General features: G+C 48.0%; 1 protein-coding gene across 1 annotated transcript; it reads right to left on the reverse strand.

Annotated features, from left to right (window-relative positions):
• Positions 1–7,758: 7,758 nt before the first annotated feature.
• On the reverse strand, positions 7,759–12,920 carry LOC136527199 (LIMR family protein Os06g0128200-like). Its single transcript, XM_066519824.1, has 14 exons — positions 12,265–12,920; positions 12,073–12,158; positions 11,241–11,359; positions 11,007–11,117; positions 10,692–10,790; positions 10,440–10,562; positions 9,792–9,854; positions 9,651–9,715; positions 9,449–9,558; positions 9,254–9,368; positions 9,099–9,164; positions 8,519–8,629; positions 8,349–8,415; positions 7,759–8,266 (listed from the first exon to the last, which is right to left on the reverse strand). Exons 1-14 carry the CDS (start codon positions 12,612–12,614, stop codon positions 8,219–8,221), a joined length of 1,533 nt encoding a protein of 510 aa, XP_066375921.1. The 5' UTR covers positions 12,615–12,920; the 3' UTR covers positions 7,759–8,218.
• Positions 12,921–20,836: the final 7,916 nt, after the last annotated feature.

Consider the following 20,836-nt stretch of genomic DNA (forward strand, 5'->3'; position numbering starts at 1 on the left):
TTGAATGATATATGCAGAGGATGTATCTTATTTCGAGACCAGCTGCACCCAGGTTTTTTACCAAGCAGCCTAGCTCCATTATCCTGCGTTATTGCTCTGTTCTGGTGGAGATGCAAGGGCCATAGCTGGAGATGACAAAAGATTTTTAAAACTTATTATATTAGGACTGCATATGAGACTGCGAGTTGAAATTTTAGAGGAAACTAGAAATTTGGTGAGCATCATCAAATGTTCATGAACACATTACTGGCATTCTCCCCTAATGTTTGATTTGAGAGAAAAAAATCAGGATTGATCATTACTAAAATTTGTTCAGTGCAACATCCTGAGTCCTGACACAATAAGCGACCTCATGTTCTCCTCCACCAGTCCATGCTTGTATGGCCTAGACAATCAATCCGAGACAAGTACACCCTCGCCTCGCCTTGCCTTGCCTCGCAGACGCGATACAGTGGTGTGATCGGGCGGGCCGCATTGAGAGGCTCCCTCTGTGTTAGCGTGACGTATTTCAGCATGTACCTATTTTTGTGCTCATCTGATTCAGCGATCAATGATTATTGCGTGTTTTGTCTCTCATGGTATCAGGCTGGTGATCAATTAATCACATGGCTGCCTTCCACACCGGCCGGCACGTGAGGTGTGGCTCGGCCGGCCTTGAACAGCAGTTCCACGAGAACAAGGAGATGTAACCTCATCGATCGCCACCTCTGCAATTTCGTGCAGGGTGACAGAACCTACCCAAAAAACAAAAAAAAAATCCTCACTAGACGACAATTCTTTTTCCGATAACTATCGAGTTATATGCTCAACTGAGAACAACAGTCGTCGCTACCTTTCCATGTCTCCTCTGTCCTCAATCTACACTACTGGATATCAACCGCCATTGTCGCCAGCCATGAGTTCAGTGAACATCACTGAGTGCTTCCCATCCCAGAATACAAGTTACGATACCTAGCGTCATGCTACCATGTCATTTGCATCTTTGCATCCCTATCATCTGCCACGCTGCTTCACAATGGCATTGCCGACGGCCTCCGCCCTCAGGAGTCTACCCACTTTGGCCTTCGTTTGATCCGGCAGAAAGTGTCTGTTTTCATGATATCATCTACGTCTTTTCATGAGGCAATTTAAACAAGTTTCGTCTGTGCTCTTGGGTAGGTTTCCTATGCTTGTATGGTTGTACCTTATCTGAGTCTTAGGTAATAAATGTAGCAACTCATCCGCAATCTTCGAAAGGTCATGCCCTTCTTACTTATGGGCATGCTAATTAATCGCCGTGTGCATCAACTATTACAATTCCTGTGCATAGCCTGCACATGGTCGGTTATACCTTTCTGCATCATACTCGTTGTGTTGGTTCAACTAAAGATCTGGTCCCTAGTTCACTATTTCACTACAATTTCTTCATCATGCTCTTCTTATGAAAAAAAAAGTACTAGTGTTTTTTTAACTTATTATGATAGTCATGCTATATGTAAACACATTCTTGATGAGGTACATCCTCCTACATGCATGGTTTATTTTTTTGAGACATTGGTCTATCGCTCAATATATATCTGCATACATTGGCGACACTAGTAAATTAATTAATTGTGTGGTCTATGTTGAGCTACTTTGCTCCCAAACAAAATTAGTTTAATTAATTTGTGGGCAATATTTGAGATTTTAGAGGAAACTGAAAATATGAGTCACCAATTATAGTTTTATACAATGTAGATACGTGGAGTCGGAATTATAGTTATACCTGATCAAGTATGGTTGCGTCATGGTAATTGATAAGCGACAGACTACTTCAACTACGCCATTCCGATTTTTCTCTCAATGTATTGATGTATTTTTTTAATTATGGCTGCTCATATATGTAGAGTTATTTTTATGTATTTTTAATTATAGCTGTGTACAATTGTGTGTGTAATTAACATATATTCTAAATTATTGTTTTATCCGTTGCTCATGTGAACTGACATATATTATAAATTATTATTTTATCCGTTGCTTATGTGAACTATAAGGAGAGCCCATTATGAATTGCTTAGGCGCTTAGTGGCTCCAGGCATATGGATTTTCACCAGCTCCGCCACTGCCCTGTACACTTTGTACCATTTTTTCTACAATCAAGTTTGCTACATCTGTACACTTTGTACCATTGTACCTAGTGGTTGTATATTTGGTCCTTCCCTGTCAGTACAAGTTTGCTAGTAGTCGTATAGCCTATATCAGTAAAATTTATGTATATTTGGCCCTTCCGTATAACAAAATTTGATAGTGTATGTTTGACCCTTCCCTATCAGTAGATATTTGATAGAAATATGAGGTTGTGCATTTTGTCTGTAGAGGGGGTATATTTGGCTCTTCCCTGAAAGTATAAATTGGCAAAGATTTTTCTCTTAACCATCTCCTTTGCAGATGATTTTGTAACGCTGCTTCCAACAAATAATAACACTATCCCCCTGTCAAGGCCCTCAAACCCTAGGATAGCACGACCCCGACTACGTAACTCGTAGTCGCGATCCGTCTTCTCCGGCGAGGTTTACCCCTCCGCCGCAGGCTTTAGTTGAACGAGAGCGAGAGAGGAGTTTAGGGATAATTCAATGCTTAATTCTTAACTTCTTGTCGCTGGATACATATAGCCATGCGGCCAACCGAAAGAGAAACTAATCACTCCTTGATTCTAGGGACTTAACAAACTAACAGCCCTACTTTCCCATCTAGCCAAGGCTCACTGGGACAGCCTGGCCCGCGCGGGCCGCGCGTTCCTCGGCGCGGCGTGCGTCGCGGTTGCGCCGGCGCCTGACGTAGCCTTGGCCCCACATGACATCTCTCCCCCCCTCGAGATCCAGCTCGTCCTCGAGCTGAAATTCTGGATATGTGGTGCGAAACTCGTCGAGGTCCTCCCAGGTGGCTGATGATGTCGGCTCGCCGCGCCAGTAGACCAAGACCTGACGGACTCCACGGGCCAAACGAGTCTGAGTCACGCGGTCTGGCGCAGGGACGACCGAGCCATGCTTGATGTCAGGCAGGGGCGGGGGAGTCGTCGGCGGTGTTCCGATGAACTTCTTGAGGGTGCCCACGTGGAACACGTCGTGAATGTGAGCCTGCGGGGGTAGCTCCAGGCGCACCGCGACATCGTTGATGAGCTCGACGACGCGGTACGGGCCGAGGAAGCGGGCCTTCAGCTTGCCCGTAGGTGCTTGAGGCAGGGACGACGCGGCACGCTGGCGGAGGCGAAGGAGGGCCCAGTCCCCGACGGAGTAAGACACCTGCCGATGATGCTTGTCGTAGTGCAGCTTCTGGACCGCCTGGGCTTGCTCCAAGCGATGGCGTACATCGGCGAGGAAGGCGTCGCGCTCCTCCATGTCCCGGGCAACAGCGGCGACCCGAGTCTCGCCGGGCTCGTACGAGCTGATGGTGGGCGGGTCGCGGCCGTACACCACGCGGAACGGTGTCTCCCGAAGGGACGACTGGAAGGCCGTGTTGTAGACGTACTCGGCCCACGGCAGCCATCGGAGCCATTGGCGGGGACGATCTCCGGTGAAGCAGCGCAAGTACATGACAATAACCCTGTTCGCCGCCTTGGTCTGGCCATCCGACTGTGGGTGGAAGGCGGAGGACATGTGCAGCTTGGTCCCCATCAGGCTCATGAGCTCGCACCAAAACGTGGAGGTAAACACCGGGTCATGGTCGGAGACCATGGACTGCGGCACGCCGTGGAGGCGGACGATGTCGGCGAAGAATGCTTGGGCCACGGACTCGGCGGTGTACGGGTGGGCGAGGGCGATGAAGTGGCAGTACTTGCTGAAGCGGTCGACGACGGAGAGGATGACCGACTTGCCGTTGACCCGGGGAAGAGCTTCGATGAAGTCGAGACCGATGTCCGCCCATACGACGGTGGGAACGGGCAAGGGCATGAGAAGTCCCGCCAGGTTGAGGTGCTCAGACTTGTAGCGTTGGCACGTGACGCACTTCCGCACGAAATCCTGCACAACACGACGCATGTTGGGAAAGTGAAAGTCACGGCGAAGTCGGTGCAGGGTGCGCTAAACGCCCTCGTGGCCATCGTTATGGACCGCCGCGACGATCTCCAGGAGCAGGGACGACGCGGGCGGTATGTACAGGCGCCCATCGTACAACACCATGTCATCGACCATCGTCTAAGGCGCGGCGTGCGTGCTGGCCCATACGTCGTCGTGGATGGCGACCAAGGCAGGGTCGACGGCCTGAGCGTGGCGAAGACGGCCGATGAAGTCGAAGCGCGGTGCTGAGACTGCGCGGATGCCGCCCATGCTGTCCTCCTCGGCGTCGCGACGGGAGAGGGCGTCCGCCACAGTGTTGGTTGCCCCAGACTTGTACTCGATGGTGAAGTCAAAGCCAAGTAGCTTGCCAACCCAGTGGTGCTGCGGTATGGTGGCGAGGCGCTGGTCCAGCAGGAACTTGAGGCTGTGGTGGTCCGTCTTAACGAGGAAGCGGCGGCCCCACAGATATGGCCTCCAGTGCCGTACCGCGAGCACGAGACCGATGAGCTCCCGCTCATATGCCGCGAGGGAGCGGTGCCTGGGCGCGACGGGCCGGCTGAAGAATGCGACCGGGTGGCCCTCCTGGAGCAGGACGGCGCCAAAGCCATGTGTGGACGCGTCACACTCGACGACGAAGGACTTGGTGAAGTTCGGCAGGGTCAGTACCGGCGCCGAAGTCACGGCCCCTTTGAGGGCGCCGAACGCTGCCTCCGCGTCAGGGTTCCATGCGAACCCTTCCTTCTTGAGGAGCGCCGTGAGGGGCGCCGCAATGGCACCGTAGTTGTGGATGAACTTCCTGTAGTAGCCGGCCAAGCCGAGGAAGCCGCGCACCGCGCGAGCCGATTGAGGACGGGGCCAGTCGTGGATGGCCTGGACCTTGGCGGGGTCCATGGCGACGCCGGCCGCGGAGATGGTGTGGCCGAGGTAGGCGATGGAGGCCACACCAAAGGAGCACTTGGACCGCTTTACGAACAGGCGGTGCTGGCGCAGTAGTGAGAGGACGATGTGGAGGTGCCGGAGGTGATCTGCCCATGTGGTGCTGTAGATCAAAATGTCATCAAAGAACACGAGTACAAACCGCCGGAGGTAGGCCCGGAGGATGTCGTTCATCAGTGCCTGGAATGTTGCCGGGGCGTTGCAAAGCCCGAAGGGCATCACCAGGAACTCGTAGAGGCCATCGTGGGTGCGGAACGCCGTCTTGTGGATGTCCTCCGGCCACATCCGCACTTGATGGTACCCCGAACGCAAGTCCAGCTTGGTGAAGAAGCGCGCGCCGTGGAGCTCGTCGAGGAGTTCGTCGACGACAGGGATCGGGAAGGCGTCCTTGACAGTAAGAGCGTTGAGGGCGCGGTAGTCGATGTAGAACCGCCACGAGCCGTCGGCCTTCTTGACGAGGAGGACCGGTGAGGAGAAGGGCGAGTCGCTGCGTCGAACGACGCCCTGCTCAATCATCGCAGCGCACTGGCGTTCTAGTTCGTCCTTGTGGGCCGCCGGGTACCGATACGGGCGAACTGCGACGGGAGCGGAGCCTGGCTTGAGGACGATCGCGTGGTCGCGGGTGCGCTGGGGTGGAAGGCCGGTCGGCTCGGTGAAGATGTCCCTGTAGGCGGTCAGGAGCTCATCCAGGAGCGTCCCACTGGCCGCGGCGATGGTGCGCAGGCGCGCGGCGGAGGACGAGGGCACGCTCGACCAGCAGACGGAGCGCCCTTGATGCTGGAACGACATGGATCTTGTGGCGAAGTCCCAAACGATAGGTCCCAACGTCCCCAGCCACCGTGTACCGAGCACCACGTCATACCCTGCGAGAGGCATCACAAACAGATCGGTGTGGAACATCGTGTCGGCGATGGAGAACAGGGCGTTCTGGATGACGCCAGGGCAGGCCACTCGCTCGCCGTTGGCGACCGTCGCGGTCATGCGTGGTTGGGCCTAGACCAGCAGCCCAGTGCGGCGCGCCGCGTCCTCGCCGATGAAGCTGTGAGTCGACCCGCTGTCGAGCAGGGCGAGGAAGGACGCGCCCCCCACGACGGCATGGAGGGAGAACACCGGGGACTCTATGTCTGCCGAGTCCTCAGCCGCAGAAGCGTCATCTTCGTCGTCGTCCGCGGCGCAGTCCAGGAGGAAGAGGTGTTTGCACACCTTGTTGTGGCCGCGGCTGTACTTGTCATCGCAGTTGAAGCACAGCCCAAGGCGGCGTCGTTCCTCCTGCTCGGCCTGGGAGAGCCGTCGCACGGGCCGCCCTTCGATCGTAGTAGTGGGTGCAGCCGGCTTGGGCGCCTGTGGCTGGGGCAGGACCAGGCGCGTTCCTGGCGTGGGCAGAACGCCCCGTGCAGGAGCCCTGGCCGGGGCGGCAGAGTACTGCTCCATGAGCTCGAATTGGCGGGCGAGGCTCATGGCGGCGGCTAGGGTTTGCGGGTTCTGCGTCTGGACTTGGAGACTGAGCGGCGGCAAGAGACCCCCCGTGAAGAGCTGCACCCGTTGGGCCTCATCGAGACGACCGGCGCGGGGAAGCAGCGCTTGAAAGCGGTCCTGGTAGTCTTCCACCGTTCCCGTGCAGCGGCAGGACGAAAGCTTGAAGAGGGGCGCCGATCTGAGCGGGGGCCCATAGCGAAGGTTGAGGAGGTCCTTGAAGCGCGGCCACGTCGGCGTGCCTTTGTCCTCCTGGACCTGCATGTACCACAGTTGCGCCCCATCTTGGAGGTTGTACGACGCCATCCAAACGCGTTCCTCTGGCATGATCCGCTGCTACAAGGACTCGCATTTGTTGATGAAGATCAGCGGGTCACTCTTGCCGTCATAGTGCGGGAATTCGGGACGCCAGTGTTTCGGCGGCCGGTCTTGGTGGTGCTCGCCGGTGCCCGGGCGGCCACCGGATGCCGAAGAGCTCGCGATGGAGAGATCATGGATCGCCTTGGCGTTGGCCTCGATTGATTGTTGCATCAAGGCCATTGTCTTGGTGAGCGCTGCGATGGCGGCCTTGAGGTCATCACCCATGTCGTCGTCGGAGCAGGAAGCGACGGAAGATGGGGTTAGGGATGCGGCAGCGGCGTGAGGTGGTGATGCGGAAGCGGCGGCGGCTGGTCTGGTGGTGCGGCAGCGGATGGTGAAGAGGATCGATGTGACCGTGATACCAGGTTGTCAAGGGCCTCAAACCCTAGGATAGCACGACCCCGACTACGTAACTCGTAGTCACGATCCGTCTTCTCCGACGAGGTTTACCCCTCCGCCGCAGGCTTTAGTTGAACGAGAGCGAGAGAGGAGTTTAGGGATAATTCAATGCTTAATTCTTAACTTCTTGTCGCTGGATACATATAGTCATGAGGCCAACCGAAAGGGAAACTAATCACTCCTTGATTCTAGGGACTTAACAAACTAACAGCCCTACTTTCCCATCTAGCCAAGGCTCGCTGGGACAGCCTGGCCCGCGCGGGCCGCGCGTTCCTCGGCGCGGCGTGCGTCGCGGTTGCGCCGGCGCCTGACGTAGCCTTGGCCCCACATGACACCCCCCATATAATAACACATAACAAGTTATTATAAAAAGAAAAAAAAAACTTTGCACATTCAAGGCGTTACAGATGAGACATCCATATCGAGTGGCAATAGCAAGAGACAAACGCGGGCAATTCTTCGCGATAGCTGGCTTCACAATAGAACTGATAAACAGCCTTGTTTGGCAGTGGCAACAGCCAAGAATGGATAAGCTTATAGTTGACACGCAAGCAGGGATCACAGACAGACACAAGGATGATCAAGACATCATTAATATAACCTAGAACCTTGTGTTGTAATCACAGTATATAATACATATGAAAGCAATGAACTGACCTAACTCCAGACACAGCCAAGAAATGAATATCAAAGGGGGGCACAGCGCCCCCAGACACACCAAACATCTCATGAATAACATCACCAGCCAATCATAAAGCAATAATACAGACGTAAATGAAGAGCCGATACGAGAAATGTGTACACTGCAAAGTCAACTGGGTTCTACTTTAACATCCATGTCCGTGGTAACCAACAGTTCCCCCATTCTCGCCTTCGAGGTCTCATAGCTGATAATTTACACCATTTGCAGTTCCTCAACTCTTTGAGAAGATGATTTGGTTTCGTTTGGTTGATCATATACATCCCTAAGACGCTAACTGAACTATCACTCAGGGGGCAAATATGATGAATCCGTCAAGCTTCACTTACAGAGCAAATCAATTTGAGAGCTGGAACCTTCCTGTTGGTTTCCTCTTTCTCCATCCCTAACAAGTATTGGGAATAACACACAGTCAAACTTTATAGTTATTAATGTAAATGACTAAGCACTTGATGAAGAAGACTTACAAATATAGCATAGTAGAAGAGTGTAAGGATGGCAAGAGCAACAAAGCCATACTGGAAAACATTGTACCTGCATATTTTGTGGTTTAAGTATCAAAATACATTCAAGTTTTAAATGTCAGCAACACCTGTAAACAAAGCAACTAACTTCACTCTTCATTTGAGAGACTCACTTGTAAAGATACTTAATTCCACGAAGGGATTGCAATGTGTGGCCAAAGATCTCTTGAGCAGCAGTTGCTTGTGCATAGTAGGCAAAAGCCGTGGCACAGAACTGAATCACACTGCACATAGAATAGCAGGAAATTATGATAATTAGATTAGGGGTTTTAAATCATGAAATACGAAGTAAACAAAAATAGGCAGTCAATACTCATGGAAGGGTTATGACATTTCTTTAAACCAAGTAAATCAACAAAACTCATGCTCATACAGAAGTCATTTTCATCTTCAGTGCATGCAACATAAGACAAACAATTCTAATTCCATTCACCATGGTAGATTGAGGAACATTCCAATATGATCATTCTAATTGACTACGATTGTCTTTCCAAATGAAAGCTTAAAAACAATTTCAGATACAAATCATGCATGTTTGGTAATGAAATTGGGTTTCAACTGTTGTGGAGAAGATACAAATCATGCTGCAGAAATGTAATAAATATCCATTACCCTGTAATGTTCAGTGAAAATGAAAATTAAACCCTTTGACAATTCATAACATGTTATGTAAGGAAGGCATTGATGGCATACCTGATGGAGCAAAGTAGTATGAGCCCAACATTAAACAGGAAGGAGTTCATTAAAGTGCCTCCCCATCTGAAACAAATTGATTTGTTTGTGTTAATGAGATTTATAATAAGTAAAACTGCAGAAAAAAATAGTATGCCAAGGTATGAGCTGGTTACTTCATCGGGTGAATTGTGATGAAAACAAGTTTCAAACCAAGCATCATCTCCCCAGCAATCACTGCAATAAGGAGATAGAAGCAGAAGAACGCGAAAGCAGCAGTCCCAAGGAGACCTGGTACATAAATCAGAAGATTAATTGGATTGTTCTCATCAGCAGCATAAGTTGACAAAGAATGGAAGATCAGAAGATACCCCAAACACCATCCAACTTTATGAAGACTTCATTCAGGAAAGAAGATAGAGGAGGATCAATCAACAAGTATATGACGATATGTGCAACCCAAGCTATTGAAACAATTAACCTGCAAGCACAACAACGTTTTGAAGAGATCACTTTGGAAAGTGCACTTGATTAAGATACAGGACAAGTACAGGACAAAAGTTTTGCACTCACCCAACAACACCGAATATAAGTTTTCCAATGTACCCAAGGACTGTGAATGCCCAAGTAGCCTCAGCCTGTACCATAACAGGTGTCAAGGAGAGGATCTTAAACATAAAAAAACGTATGACATGATAATTTATGTCGGATTACCTTTTCTCCTTGAGGATACATCTCTTCTAGAGCCTTCATGTCATCTTCCAGAAGTAATAACTCCTGATATTTGAAAGATTGAACTTAGCAGTTAGTGTCACTACAATACACAAGAAGGCATGACAGGAACGTTGGGAAAAAGGTCTACACTACAATAATCAGGGACCAAGTATCATATGAACAACATCATGTGGCATGCACATGGACACCAACTTAACGAGAGAACTTGCTAATCACCAAAACTCCAAAATGAGATGACTTCTATAAATACATGTTAAAAATACTTTCAACTTTTCTTTAAACCAAATATTTGAAATTGATATCTTCTTTATTCTGATCATTGACAGACATGAGACTAAGTATTGCAAACTGCAGAGTTCCCAGTAGCTAAAAGGGAGGCAGAGACCCTCAAGAACCTAAGTTGTTATCATTACACTAAATATATAGCTAAGTACGTAGCTTTTACGTATTTGAAGTAGCATGACTACATCTGTAAAGGAAAGGACATGCCATTAACTAATCTTTTGGGGTTACTTTATAACACCACACGTAAAAGGCTAAATATGGTGGTTTGTTGTTTTTGTGGAAGTAATAGCTAAACATTATCAATGCCTGGAAAGAGCAATTTCAATAAAAAAAAATGTGTACCTTTTCTAAAGCCTTCACGTTTTTGCGCCATTTCCGGCCCTTGTTCCCACTTCTTTCTTCTTGGTGAAGAGCTTCAGCCGCTTTTTTCAACTCCCTGGCCTTCTTTCCCAATTCAGTTGCTTCCTGCAGGGCACATGTTTAACCTCGAGGAAGCATTGATATCCAAATAATTACTAGCAACAGAAAGATTGATCACAAGTGAGGCAAGCATCCTTTATGATCAAAATGGTGTACATGAGAATGTAGGCCCACCTTTATATATTGTGAGCGTGTAATTACAGCTTTTGGACGCCGGATAAATGAGAATATAAGTCCCAATGGAAGGCAGGCAATTCCGACACCACCAAATATCTACCAAACAAAAGTATAGTCAGCAAAATGGAAGAAAAAAATGCAGAAAGATGACAGCATGATTACAGGTTACAGCAGTACTAAATGGTAGGGAGAGCACAGTGTTCATATTTCAGATTCAACTTACCATATCTAAAAAAATATGGCAAATTTGAACAAAGCAATACATATAAAAAATGACCATAACACAAGCCATTAAGTTTAAACTAAACTCACCGTGAAAAGCACAGATCCAACGATTGTAGTAAGAGCAACCACATATTCAGGGAAGGTAGCACGCATTGTCCAAGTTGTTTGCGAGTTAGCCGGTGCAGTAGAAGCCGCACACTGAAAAATAGATGGAGTCAGAGACTAGTACTCGTTCAGTGAAACGTAAAGACAGAGAGCAGAAACAGACTAAAAGTCATCAATAACGAAAAGGGTAATTCCATATTTCCATCAATGACTAACCACACGAGGCAATTGACTAAAGCAAGGCTGGCCACTTGAGAGTCCAGAAAATGAGTTTGGAAATGTCTGGACCGTTGAAGATAGGTGCCTGACAGTGAAGTCCACTTTACCAACAAGTCCTGAAGCGACAAAATGGAGATGGGATCAGCCTACTTAGGTAAACACACACCATCACGAGACTGAAAAGGTTCGACATTGCAGAAACTTAGGAACTTGATGATATCTGGTGATCACTAGATGACATAAAATTTTAGCCGTAAACATCTCATGTTGTTAATGGTCAGTAATTTGTGCAATAGGATCTGTATAGAATAGAGGGTAAATAAGGTTTGTATCAAGGTATACCCATTCTATGCAATGTAACTATCAAAAAAGCAGTACAGTTTTCTCCCATAGTCATATGACTGTGACTGTAAGACAAACTAATCTTTTGTTGTGTAAACTAAATAAAATCCCCGTGTAAAGGAATGCCTATGTAATCCACAACACATATACACAGTAGAAAGAAATCTAAACTAAGCTCATGAAGCACAGGAAGAACCATCCACGGAGGGGCAGCAACAAGGGGAACTGAATTCCGGATCTGTGCAGTTGTAGCGATACAAGATTGGTAACTCAAGAAAAAAAGAAGGTTCAGAGCTCAAAGCTGTCGCTTGAATTCGAACCCAAATGCAGGGACACGCTGGAATCGACCACAAGATTCGGGCAAAAGATGCCACATTTTTTTGAACTGAACTACACTAAAATGCTAGTAGTATTCAGAATCTCACTCCAATCCTGGAGGGAGGGGTGAGGAGAGCAATGGGGGAAGCATGGATTGATCCGCGCGCACCGTATAGGATGCCGAGGACGAGGCCGCACACCACCGCGGACGCGACGACCCACATGAGAGCGGTCCTGAGCCTCTTCCCGACGGACCTGCAGGGCAGAGAGCAAGGCGGATCCAATCATCGGCGGACGGACGGAAGAAGAGATAGAGATGTATTTCAACAAAGGAGGGAAGCGGCGAGGGGGAGCAGGTTACTTGTCCTGGTCGCCCTCGTAGTAGAACATGGCGAAGGGTATGACGAGGAAGACGAGGACTGCGTCGACGATGTAGACGACGAGCCAGAGCGTCTTCATGGGGAGCGTGAGGTTGCAAGCCCCGTTGTAGACGGCCTTGCGGCAGGCCTGGCGGTTGGCGACGTCGGCGGGGAGCATGAGGATGGAGAGGACGGCGACGGTGAGGCCGAGCACGACGACGAGCTTGGGGAAGTAGGCCTGGTTGGCGTCGTCGGGGTGCTGGTAGTTGACGAGCAGGTAGACGCTGACGAGCAGCACCAGCACGCTCACCACCGCCGCCACGATCACCAGCGCCACGTTGAAGTCCCCCATCGGGGCGGCCGCCGCCGGATCTCGCGCCCCTCCGCTTCCGACTGCTAGTCCTACTAGGGTTTGCGCAGTCCCCCTCGCTCCGGCGGCGCCAGCGGCGGAGGGTGAGGGGCCACCACCGGCGAGCGAGATCTGGGCAGCGCCGCGGGCGGTGGGTGCAGGAAGCGAGGGAGAGAGCTGCGGCCTGCGGGCGAGCAGCAGCGGGTGAGGGTGCGGTGCGGTGGGTTGACGACGCCTAGGGGGAAAGGGACGGGGGCGAGGCGACTGGGAGATGCAGAGGAGGCCTACAGCGTGGGCTAGGCTGGCGCCGGCTCGGGCGGTTTGGTCGGGGTGGGGGTGGGGGTGGGTTTGGTTGGGTTCCGCCTGTGGGAGCGGACGGAGTTGTTGGGGTCAGCCGGCCAGCGCACGCCTTTTTTTTTCGGCGGGCGGCGGTGAGTGTTTTTTTCCCCCTTTTGGGCGCAGGCGACAGGATTTTTTATTCTTTCACTTATCTTATTTATTTATTTACGTATTTAATACACTTAATTAATTAATATATGAAACTCAAAAATAACATATCATCGTACTCCCTAAGACAACTTTGGAAAATCGTTTTACAATAGGACGAAAATGTTTAAACCAATTCTGTTTTACGGGAAAACAATCAATTCTATGTTTTAATGGAAGACAACGTGTCCATGGATAACGAGACGCATATAAGGTGTGTTTGGTTTCGTGGAAGCTTGCCCCTGGCAAGCTAAGTTGGGCTTGTTTGATCGCATACATTATCTAAGCCTGTGTAAAAACTAGTGTGTTGGGTTGATTGGTTTGGTCTGGTTCGGATAGGATCAGTAACATCTAGTGTAGTTCAGTTACCGCCTTTGAGACAATCTGTCGAACACTTGGTGTGCGCCACCGGCGGAACGCACACCTGTTTAGTTTGCCCCTTCGCCGCCGAGAAGAAAACTGATGGAGTCACCACCTCACCAATGTTGTTGTGCATGCCCTCCCTATCATTCCATCCGCCACAATGCCTGTCCTGCTGACCGCCTGCCTAGTGCCTACCACTACTCGCTGACATTATTCCTCTCGTCCTGCTCGGTGGCCTTCATCACCTCTAGCAGGAAGCAGCCGTTGACGATCATCATCTCCAGGAACCGCTCCCTCCCGTCGGCATTGGCCCATTCATTACCGAGGTCCAGGTACGCGTAGCGGCTCCGCGATCTCCTCCAGCGGCAGCTTAGCGTGGCGCAACAGGTGCCGCAGCGCCCAGCGCTTGTGCTCCTCCATGGGGAGCAGAGCAGCTCGCCGTCGCGATGGTAGAAGGGGCCCAGCAACACCACCTGCGGCTTGTACGCCTTGCGCTTGAGGTCCTTGATGCACACCGGCACGCGGTAGATGCAGTGCCGCTGCCACCGCTCCCCCCGCCGCCGCCGGCGGGCCCCGTGAGGAAGATGCTGACGTTCGGCGGGGGGAGCTGCGCGAGGTGGTGACGAGAATCTCTGCGGGAGCTGGCTCAAGCTTGGCCCCAGAACCCTTCTTTGCGTTCTTTCGGAGCCTGGCTATGGCTAGGAGGCCGGTTTGGCTTACGGGGGCTGGCTACAAGGCGTGTTCAGCAACTAAACATGTCTAACTTGGCCTATGCTCCCATGATCCATAATGACTTCATCAACCTCTACACATGTCGGTCCAATTCAGTCTCTCAAAAACACTCATAGGGTTTGGCGTGCTTTTATAAGCGTGGGTGTGTTTGTAAGGAAAGTGTCATATGCGAACGAGGTTTGCATCTACTATATTGGTTTTGCAAAAAAAACAAATATTTATGTGATATGAAATGATGAAATGCCTACTAAGATTCTTTTTAGAACACATGGAATTGTGCAGTTTCTTGTGAAAATAAAACGATTCTCGTAAAAGTCTTGTATAATTCTTTTGAAATTCTTGCGTTCTAGTAGAATTAAATGGCGTTGATACCAATGCAGAATACGGTGTGACTCGCTGCCTTCTCAATCGATAAATATCACCCGCCTTCTCAATCAATCAATCAATATAACCCGGATAGACACACAAAATAACATTTTCTCTTTCTCAATCCAAGTAATTACTTAAAAACAATCTTATGAATGGCATTGGAAATAAAGTTGTACAGGTCATCATTTTTATTTGCCAAAAAGCAATGTCATTTCCTCACGGAACAAAATTAATCAAAATCATCTTTGAGCATGGGTCCGTTTAGCATAGCTTTAGCTCTATAGTTTGCAGGTTAAATTAAAGTAAAAAATATGTAAACGAAATAAGTCATTAAATGCACCGAACAAGCTTGCTGTTCCAGATTCAGAATTTTAGAGCTAGATAGATATGACTAGGGCTCTCTAGAGCTAAACAGGGTTTATACATAAGACTTTAAGCTTTTTCGTACTACTACCGGTATGACGATGCTGCAAAGTCGTTCAATGGGAGTACGACAGTATGCTATTTTTTAATTTTCGCACTATTTGGCGTACTGTATAGTACTATTTTTGTAGGAGTAATTTCTATGGTTAAGGTCATGTTCGTTTGTCTAATAATTCATATTTTTTAGTTTATTTTTTTAATCAAAATAGTATTTTCTCTCGCAATGAATCAAGGACGAAAAAAAAACAGGCAACACTGGTGGTGATCGTGTTGGACCTGGCCACCTCAGACTGAGAGCACAGCGGACAGCGGTGCAGGGTCTCGTCTCGTCCGGTCCGGAGTTGGCAATTGGCATGCTTGGAGCTTTTGCGGCTCTCAGAGCTGGAGGTCAGGCGGTTGGTGTTGGTGATGACTTGATGGCAGCAGGTGAGTAGTACACGTATTGCTTTCAGTTCAAGTTTTGGAAGGATTTTTGTCATATGAATCCCCCGGCCCCTATCCTTGGCCCTTGTTTAGATCGTAAGTTTTTTCACTCTTTCTTCATCACATCAAATATTTGGACACATGCATAGAGTATTAATTGTAGATAAAAAAATAACTAATTACACAGTTTGATTGTAAATTACAAGACGAATCTTTTGAGCCTAGTTAGATCATAATTGGACAATAATGGTTAAATACAAACGAAAGTGCTACAGCGCCAAATACTGATTCCTAACCCTAATCTAAATAAGGCCTTGGTCGGTTTTGCACGTTAGCTATAGTGAAAAACCAGTTTGTTTCCAGCCACGGCATACCCAGCGTTAGGTGGCGTTTGGTTGCCACTTCTAAATTTTAGTCGTTCTCCCGTCGAATGTTTGACATATATATGAAGTATTAAATATAGACTAATTACGAAACTAATTGCATAGTTTGTGACTAATTTGCGAGACGAATCTTTTAAGTCTAATTAGTCCATGATTTAACAATGTGGTGCTACAGTAAACATGTGCTAATGATGGATTAATTAGGCTTAAAAATTTCGTCTCGTGGAGTACTGACGGATTATGTAATTTGTTTTTTTATTAGTATTCGAACACCCCATGCAATATCCTCCCGACACACCTCCTAAATTTTAGTCACCAGATCCGAACACCACGCATCATTTGAAGTAATGGGTTGCGATTGCGCCAGCAGCGGACGTTGTTAAGAAATACTTTCTCCATCCAGATTTGACTTTTTTTTAGTCTAAGTTTGATCGCTCATTTTATTTAAAATATTTATGCAAACGTAGTCAAATTTAAGTTATTTTTGAGGAACTTTTATTAATAAAGCAAGCCACGATAAAAAAATGATATTTTGCATAAATTTTTAAATAAAATGAGTGATTAAATTTGATGTAAAAAATCAAACGTCTTATAATTTAGGATGAAAATAGGAAGCAGTAGTTTGACAAAGCAGCTGTCAACAGCTGGTTGTTGCGGCTGTCCCCCTCTGTAAACCACATCCATGACCTGCTTAGGTGGCGTTGGAAATGTCATCGGTGGGCCCCATACGTGGAATGTCGAGGGCAAAGCTTGGTACGTTGCATCGGCATGCATCAGGATTCTCAGGGTAAAAGGACCGGATCAGTCGAAAAACTAATACTGCACCGCCCTTGACTCTCGCTTTGTTTCTGTTCCCCCTAAAAATAGTATTTTTTCATAATAAATCAGTGAACAATATTTTTTATCTTGTATCATGTTCTGCTCATCTATTTTTCGGTCGGTTTATGCTTATTTCGGCTTATTCTCCGTCACAGAAACACTATTGAATCAGCTAAAATCAGTCAAAATACCACCAGCAGAACAAGCCGCTTGTCTTTTCAAGGAACATGTTCGCTTCGCTGAAAAGACAAGCTAAAAAATACTCCTCACTGATTTGTTGTGAGAGAAAAATATCATTTCTTTACGAAAAAAGTACGGCTCATAAGACAAGTGTCAGGGATCAATACTAGGGTACCCGAAAAGAAGAAGTTAATAGTCATCAATATTGATTCATCCGAGTAGTCAAGAGCGCGACTACAACTCCAACCGACCTCCAGATACATGGGCTCCGCCTCGACCGACCTCTGGGGAGCGGGCTCCGCCTCACCCGACCTCTGGGTCGGGGGCCCTGCCTCGCCCGACCTCTGGGTCGGGGCCCCGTAAAAGGATCTAACAATGCTTAGAGGGGGTGAATAGGCGTATCTAAAAATTTACTGCAAATGCTAAGTTCAAATCTGTCAGTTACTGTCGGAAGTCTCGACGTTTGGGTTGGAACTTCCGACGTTGTCAGAAGTTCCGGCGCAAACGTCAGCAGTTCCGACGCCTACGTGAACTACAAAAGCAGTGCCAAATTTAACTTTGTGAATAAATAATCTTACAACCTCACTTCCTAGTGGTTTGGTGAAGATGTTGGGTCACTCCCTTGACGCCGTAATGCCTCCAAACCATAGATCGAGACCAAACCCTAAAATAAGGATTTGGGAGACAAAGAGACAAACACATACAAGTAATCTCAAACAATCACAACAATAACAACAACAAGCACGCGGGAATCCCTTGAGCTTTCCACTAAGAAATCGAAGGGTGATACAAACTTTCCAAGGCTCTTCCATAAGATGGAAGCTCTTGGGCAATGCCTAGCCGGCTAGGGGCAAAGCCCCAAGAGTAATGGACGCAAAAATCAACCAGCTTGACGAAGAAATCAAGTGCTCAAGCTTTCCAAAGTGATGCTCTCACTTAATCCACTCTCCTTTCACTCAAAACCCTAAGGGAATCGAAGATTGGAGCAAAGGGGGAAGGAGAGGGGAGCTTTAGTTGCTTGGGAGCTGTTGAGCACGAAGTGGGTCAGCAGTGAATGAGTGCGTAACAGTTAGAAGTGAAGAGAGGAGTATTTATACTCCAAGTGAAAATCCAACCGTTCATATCTACGTTGGGAGTCCCGACGCAGATCTCGGGACTTCCGACGTTAACAGAAAACACTGTACACAACGGGTCAGAAGACGGCGGGTGCAAGTCAGTGTCGGAACTCCCGACAAACGTCAGGACTTCCGACGGTCGGAACTTCCGACGTTCGTCGGGACTTTCGACGTGCTCAGATAAACAAACAGCCAACATCTCTGATGCCGAGACTCCCGGCTTGGGTCAAGTTAGTGTCGGAACTTCCGGCAAACGTCGGGACTTTCGACGGTCGGAACTTCCGACGAGCACAGACAGCCAACCAGTCAGAAGCATAGGTGCCGGGACTCCCGACTTAGGTCGGGACTTTCGACCGTCAGGAGTTCTGACTTACGTCGGGACTTCCGACGTCCACAGTCACCGCGTAGGCTAAATAACTGGGAGTCAGAACTACCGGCAAAGGACATGACTTCCGACTGTCGGGAGCTCCGGCTTACGTCGGGACTTCCAACACCGACAGTCACAGAAAATTATTCTATATGTTCGTGAAGTGCTAGAGTGTCTCCCTTTTGATTTTATTTTAATGCTTGAGCACTCTATCTTCCTCAGACCAACTAAATTTGTATCCCTCTTTATAGTGCGGCGGATCCTAAACTCAAAATCAAAATTAAAACCTTTTGAGATCGTTTTGAGTTCTTCCGCCCTTACAACTTCAAGAATTGAGGGATACCATTTCATCTTTATCAACTCTTTGATACTTTCACGGGACTAATAGCTACAACATATCTCATTTAGATTACATTAGTCCCTAATTTGGATGTTATCAATACACCAAAACCCACATAGGGGGCAAATACACTTTCAATCTCCCATTTTTGGTAATTGATGACAACCAACTTAGGCTTTTATAAGAATGAAAGAATTTAAAGCTTTTGAACCCTAAAATTTATGAAGAGCTCCCCCTTGATGTATGCATGAATTTGAATATCAACTAGAATCACTTATACATGATTTGCATACCTCAAGACAAAAGCTCCCCCTAAATTTTGTAATCCATGGGGTGCAACAAGTGTGTGTGAACAAGTATATAGACGTGAAAAGAAATGCAATATGACATGTTATTTCACACAACAAGTAAAAGAGAATATGATGGCCAAGATTTCAAAAAGGAATTTGAAGCAACACATGGCCATCCAAAATGCATTCACCATCATAAGTAGAGACAAGTATAAGCTAATAAGATAAATAGATGACCATAACTTGTCCTACAAACATCCATCAAACACATATAGATAATTGTCCATCACAAGGTTGCCACCACACGACATAGTTCGTACACGCTAAAGGTTTTAAAGTTCCGAAACATAAAGACCAACTAACTTATTACAAAGAGAAATCAAAGCCTAACACTCCCCCTTTGTCAACAAGTGCCAAAAGGGGTAGGCCGCGTGAATACCCAACTACTCATCGTCGTAGTCATCATCGTCATCTTGGTCACCGTCGTCAGCACCGTCGTCATCTTCATCATCGTCATCCTCTTCTATGTACTCTTCATCGTCTTCAGTCGCTTTTCCTTTGCCATGGGGGCGAGAAGTCGCATCATCTTTGTACTTCGCACAAGCCTCATCATACAAAGCCAATAGATCATGGGGAGGCACAAATGGCGGCGGAGGAGAGGATACAATGCCTACTTGCTGTTCCAACCGATATAGCCTCTCTTGCATATCGTGCTCACGTTGAGCACTAGCACAACACTGTCCAAACATGTATGTCATTAGGAACTTGAACTTGTTGGGATTCTTTCTAGAGGAAAACGAGGAGAGGGGCTCGGCACTAGAAGAGCGAGCAGCAGCAGCAGCAGTTGAAGCACCATAGCGAGAGCGAGAACCCGAGGCACCTTTCCCTCTAGCTTTGGCTGCCTTAGCTTTTTCCTTTAGTTCTCTAGCAGCAATGATGGAGGTTTTGTTGGATATCTTGAGGAGCTTTTGCTGAGTGTCATAGGGAAAATGGATGCCGGATACTTGCTCAATGACATGCATAATGTACGGTGCATAGGGAAGATGCTTTACCGGATCCTCAGTAGCATCATGTATCTTGTTCCAAATATAGCGGCTAATGGAAAACTTCTGAAACTCATCGCCAAAGCGCTGAAGCACCTTCTGTGAATCATCACAAAGGTACGTGGAGTCACCGACCTTCGGATACAAGATCTGTCGCAAGATGTTGTTCAGAACATAATAGTAGGGCTTCAGAAACACTATCTGTCCATCAGCCCTATGTCCATCAAGATACATGTGTTGGTACTCCTCCATATCGAGATCCTCATACTCAGTCAACTCAGTAGCAATGCGGTCACTGTGATTCAAACCAAGAAGATGAGAGAAAGTGATGAAGTCCACTTTATAATGCTTGCCTTCAGTTGTCCAATGAATAATGTCAACAGCATCGGTGGGGTCTCTCTCATGATGATAAGAAGCATAAAACTGACAGATTAGCTCGTTGTTCCAATGCTTCCTAAACTCTAACAGGTAAGACAGCCCCATTGAGTTGATATCCTGAACCATTTGCTCCAACTCAGGTTCCTTGTACTTGCCAAGAGAGTATGCATCAATGCACTTCATCTGCAGGACCGGTGGCTCCCTCTTCTTCAAGAACTTCCGATAAAGAATGGAATCATAAAAGTCATAGTGGAAGGGATGCTAGAAACGATACTCAAGTCATAGGTCCTTCTCGTCCTCAGCATAAAGGTTCCTGTTCCGATTGTACCTGATGTCCTTCACCTGGTGACGATAATCCACTAGAAGAGGAGGAGTCTAGCCACCAATAGGATTGGGAGCCATGGTGGGCTCCCGCATGATCGGCGACACACCGGTGAACGGAACAAGTTAAGACACAAACCTCGGTCCACGAGTCGGGGTACGAGTCGGTGGAGCAGCAATGGTGCGTCCGGCA

Source organism: Miscanthus floridulus, chromosome 19 (genome assembly GCF_019320115.1).
Source record: "Miscanthus floridulus cultivar M001 chromosome 19, ASM1932011v1, whole genome shotgun sequence".
In the NCBI taxonomy this organism is placed as follows: domain Eukaryota; kingdom Viridiplantae; phylum Streptophyta; class Magnoliopsida; order Poales; family Poaceae; genus Miscanthus; species Miscanthus floridulus.

What these genes read in the sequence shown, in the direction of transcription:
- LOC136527199 (XM_066519824.1), bottom strand. Translation starts at nt 12,614, where the DNA reads ATGGGGGACTTCAACGTGGCGCTGGTGATCGTGGCGGCGGTGGTGAGC. An exon ending in TTAGTCAATTGCCTCGTGTG is followed by an intron (nt 11,118 to 11,240) that starts GTTAGTCATTGA and finishes TCTATTTTTCAG; the next exon opens with TGTGCGGCTTCTACTGCACC. An exon ending in ATACTACTTTGCTCCATCAG is followed by an intron (nt 8,630 to 9,098) that starts GTATGCCATCAA and finishes TTCTATGTGCAG; the next exon opens with TGTGATTCAGTTCTGTGCCA.